Genomic DNA, 5,338 nt, shown 5'->3' on the forward strand with positions numbered 1-5,338 from the left:
AAAAATAAACAATTAATGTATAAAAAATAAATAACTTTTTCACATGTGTAGTAAAATTTTAAGAATTTTAACTGATATTAAGTTAGGTCAAGGGTTCTTATTGAAATTTTTTCTATTTATATTTCTTAAAATGGTATTAAAATATAGAAGCGGGCCTTAGGATTTTACACAAAAATATTTATCATGTTCTTGTTATTCATAAAGTAAATAAATAACATGAGAAGAAAAATTAAGAAGAATTGGATGCAGGCACATGCTTTTCAAAAACTGTATTAGACAAAAACCGTATTAGAGTGTGTTAAGTTTTTTAAGTAGGGGTAGTGGCTTAGGGTGGGTTTGTTAGCTTCTCTGTGTTGATGATAAATTTAATTTGTATTGGCATGATCGTATGAATATTGTGATAGAAGTTGTCGGGAATTCTGCTATCAAGCTTTAAAAGATCTTCAAGAAGTGTGCATGGGGCTTACTTGGGTACGCATCCAGTATTAATTCTGGGTCTAAAATTATAGTTTTAAAGAATCTTATTCAAACACTCTTAATTTTTCCAAATTCCATTTCCCTTCCAAACATCATATGGTTATTTAAATATAGAATTGAGGTTTTTGATTGTGCATATAAAATATTTATTATGTTTTTGTTATACATAAGGTAAATAAATGACATGAGAAGAAAAATCAAGAAGAATTTGATGTAGGCATAGGCTTTTCAAAACTGTATTGGAGTGTGAGAATTTTTTTTTTTTGGATTTAAATCATCTAAAGTTGAGATTGGTAAATTTTTGTGAAGTTTCTCTTTTTAAGGAAGAGAGAGAAAATTTTATATTTTTATAAAAATAATAAAATAAGAGAAAATACTAAAAAAAAAACTTCACTTAAATTCATCAATTTCAACTTTTTGAGGATTTAAATCCTGCTTTTCTAAATAGGGGTGGTGGCTTAGGGTGAGTTGTTAGCTTTTACTTTTGGATGACTCTTACACATGTTTGAGCTGTGTTGATGATAACTTAATTTGCATTGGCATGATCATATGAATATTGTGATAGAAGGTTGTTGGGAATTCTGCTATCAAAGCTTGATCTTCAAGAATGTGTATTGGGGCCTATTTGGATACACAATTAGAATTAATTTTGGGTCCATAATCATAATTTTCAAAAATCTTATCCAAATACTCTTAATTTTCTCAAATTTCATTTGCATTGTAAAACTCCATTTGATGTAAGTTATTTTTTTTTCTCCATTTGAGAATCAATTCTACGCATTTGAGCATTTTTCATTTTTTTTATTCTTATAATTGATTCTAAATAATTATTCAAACATTTTCAATTATCAAAATCAATTTTACATAATATTATCTAAGTATCATCATATTTTATTAATAATTTTTTTATAATCAATTTTTTCTAATTAAAATCCAAACACACCCTTGTTGATTTTTAAAGCTCAATTGCAAATCTATAGAGTTTAAAAAGTCGGTCATTCTTTCCTAATATTTCACTTTTTTTAATCCATATTCCCATTTTTCATAAATATGAAAAAAATACAACATAATTAACAAATATATATGAAAAAAAAAGTTTACATTGAGAATTTCAACTTTTGGTTACTGGAATCACTAACATCCAAAAATAGAAGCTAACAATCCTACCCTAAACCACTGCTGCTAAAAAAAAAAAAAACTGATCACAATCTAATGCACATTTCAAAAAGCCTAAGCCCACATCCAATTCTTCTTTTTCTTCATGTTTTACTAATTTCATGCAATAAAAACATAATAAATACTTTAATTTATATGCAAAATCTTTAACCCCTTCCATATTAAATTGCCATTCGATTTTTAGGTCATGGTATTACAACATAACTAACGCCTTCTTCTTCTTCTTCTTTTTTTTTTTTGGGTAGCTTTTTTATTTACCCTCCACCTCACATTAATGCATAATGATAAATGAACCCAACACACTTTTTTGGGCTAAAAAAAAAAAGGAACCCAACATTCTTTTTTGATTTACACAATGGTTAAAAAATTAAAAGTATCCTTTAGCTTTTTTTTTTTTTAATATCACCCTCCAAATACATCGGATGTAATGTCATTTTTACAAAGTCAGAGGATCCAAACTCAAATAAATATGTTGACATTGTGTTTTGTCGTTTCACAATTAAATTTATTAAAAACCATATCTCAACCATTAAATTTAGATTCTGTGTACTAAATATTATTTTTATAGCAAACTTTATTGTTTACATGCGTCTCCAATTACTTTCTATTGAAAAGAATGAGAATAAAAATTGAAAGAAACGTTAGAGGAGCTATTAATTCTTTTTTTGTGTTTCAAGGGAGAGTCTATTAGGTATAGAGGGAAAGAATGTAAGAAAAAGGTCAATGTATATAATTCTCTTGAACTTTGACTCACTTTATTTGATTTATTTAACTCATGAAATTAAGAAGCTAAGTCAACTCATATAAACTTTTAAATTTCTCACAATTCTCTAGTAATTAGAAAATTCTCTAATTTACCAGTAAAAAGTTAGTTCCTTTGCAATATATAGACAATTTCCTACAAATTTATAATTCATGAGTATAAATAACAACCCAATCCTATTTTTGGTTTATGAGATAGCTAATTAACTAACTATAGCCTTATACTACTTACTGACATTAATGACGACGACGACGATAAATTATAGTCCTTGGTTTTTTTTTTTTTTGGGTATAATAGTCCTTGGTTTTATTAATAATGCCTGTCAATGTGCTTCAATGCTACTTTTTGACAGTCTTACCAAAGACTATTATACTTTTTGTAAAAGTTGGCCAAAAAAAATATACTTGTTAAACAATCTAATATAGACTAATTTAGAAAAGGAAAATGATCAGTACAAGACTAAAAAAACTAAACTAGATAAGAATACAAATATCATAACAAGTCATACAAAATAGAATTATATATATATATATTATAAAATATTGAATTAATTACATTGTTCATGACCTATAAGATTAGCTTGAAGTTATAGTATGTCATGTTAATTTGTATTATTGTATTAGAAATATAAAAATTTTCTGCTATTATCCCCTTCTAATTTTCTACCCCTTTCCTCTTCTATAGTTTTATTTCTTAGAGTATTATGTCTCTCTCTCTCTCTCTCTCTCTCATATTTCAGCTTCTTTTTTTCATAACATATTTCATGTTGATAGTGATATTTAGTAGTTATGACTGATTGAACAAAAGTTAACTAGCAGTAAAAAAGATTGGATTAAATGTGTGAAAATGCGAAGTTATCAAAATGCTGCATTTCTAACAAAATTAAGATATTTAAGTTTTCTTTCATGTTTCTGTATTATAATTTTTTAATCTATTTATAATTTAATAAATAAAAGTAAAAATTTTAAAAAATATATTTGTGTTTGACTTTTTTCTGGTCACTAATAAAGAAACTGTTTTTAAATCATATTTCATCAACTGGATTAATTTTACTTCTTTGATGTATACTATAAAATCCTAAATCGTAAAATCATATTCATTTCAATTATTTTTTTCATAATAACGTAAAGTAATTTTATTTCATCAGTTTTTATTTTAAATTTTGAAAATTTTTATTAACAAGACAGATCTCAATCGATATTTGTTTCTAATAAAATTTCAATTATAAAATAATGATCAAATGAGCAATGGGATGAAGGGAATAGTAAGGGAAGAAAATTATGTAAGAAAATCCAGGACAAACTCAAAACAAGCAAGTTATCATAGAGAAATAACATAAAAAAGATGATGAAAAAAATATTAAGAACTCCACATTGACAAATTCAAAGTACACTCAAATAAACCAAAGCACTTAAATTACGAAGAGATTTTTATTCAAATTAAACACTATAAAAGATCGCCAAAAGCATAAGCTAAAAAAAAAAAAAAAATCCAAACCACTAACCTGTGTGAAAGCAACAACGCTCTAATTTTTCCCTCCATGGGTTGTTCTTTATTTTGATGCATAAAAGCAAGTGAAATTTCTCTATATGTTTACCATCAGATTTCAAAGATCCATATAAAACATGGCATAATAATAACCATATGGTTATAAATTGTGTCATGTTGAATCTTGATATAGATGGATACAAAATTATTTCTGATAGCAAACACTTAGAAGAAACATCACTTGAGATTCTTCATATATATATATATATATAATATATTTTCAATCACACGGCGACGGCGGCAGCCGCGGCTTGATCCTGGTTCATCCTTCGCCGGTTATTGTTGACCCATACAATGAACATTCTACGACTGATCCCTATTTGCATGCAAAAATTGAGAATCTCTTCCTTATCAGCTCTTTTAGGCCTCCAACCCAACCTTTCAGCGAAAATCCCCCATTCGGCTCTGTTGCTCTGGCCGTGAACATCGTTCCTCTTCTTCCTCTTCCTCCGTCCTGCGATGTTGTTGTTATTGTTAACATCGACATTTGCTGGCGATCCTCCACGTCTTGCCGGAAAGTTGGTTGCTGGTGGTGGTGGAGGATTTGCATGATAGGAGTATAGATAACTTCTTTCCGATGAAAGTTCCGGTGGCATTTGCAAACTGCACAGAGAAACTCATGCTGGGGGTCACCGTCAACGGTGTTGTTTGTGTTAGGTTTGAGAAACTCATAGCAACCATCGTTGGCTACAAGGCCGAGAGAGGCTGCATGGTTATGCAGACACTCCTTGTAGATCACTTCTTGCTTGTAAGTCGCCGAAACATTTATGTTAATATCAGACATTGTTAATGTTGGACTTGACGGAGACATGAGAAGGAGGCGTTTTATATAGAGAGGAGTGGATCCTCACACAATTAGTTAAAATTCGTGTAAAGAAATATGCTTATGTAATTAATCAAGGTTTTTTTTAATACTATAATATGTATAATTTTGACTTATATCTTTTATTATGTATTATGATCATTTAAAAAAAATATTTTAATTTAATGGGTCATCTAGAAGAATGTAGTTAATTTCTCCTACATAAAAAAGGAAGGTCTGGGAGGCATGGGGAATAAGCCATTCCGAACTTGGTTTTCGATTTTTTTTTTAATTGTTCATGCTATAGCCACTAGATTGTTTCATTTTTTTATTGCATGGGGTTTTTTAAAAATAAATTTATATTTTTAACTTGCTATAAATTTCATATTTTATTTTAATTCGATTTTCTAACGAGGATCCAATTAAAGAGCTTATATCTAGTATACATATGAAATGTGCATAATAGTTGCATTTTATTCCTTTTAAATTTCATTGTATTTTCTAATTTTTAAAATTTCTTAACTTATATAAAGCAAAATGAAAAATAATAACAATAAACTTATTCAAAATAA

At 28.0% G+C, this 5,338-nt stretch overlaps 1 protein-coding gene across 1 annotated transcript; it reads right to left on the bottom strand.

Moving 5' to 3' along the window:
* Positions 1–4,188: 4,188 nt before the first annotated feature.
* LOC129295411 (zinc-finger homeodomain protein 3-like) lies at positions 4,189–4,748 on the bottom strand. The gene is made up of 2 exons (XM_054933936.1): positions 4,343–4,748; positions 4,189–4,280 (listed from the first exon to the last, which is right to left on the bottom strand). The coding sequence occupies exons 1-2, from the start codon at positions 4,746–4,748 to the stop codon at positions 4,189–4,191; spliced, it is 498 nt and encodes a 165-aa protein (XP_054789911.1).
* Positions 4,749–5,338: the final 590 nt, after the last annotated feature.

This window comes from Prosopis cineraria, unplaced genomic scaffold (genome assembly GCF_029017545.1).
Source record: "Prosopis cineraria cultivar Desert tree isolate PC_DT_omini unplaced genomic scaffold, ASM2901754v1 PC108, whole genome shotgun sequence".
Taxonomy (NCBI): domain Eukaryota; kingdom Viridiplantae; phylum Streptophyta; class Magnoliopsida; order Fabales; family Fabaceae; genus Prosopis; species Prosopis cineraria.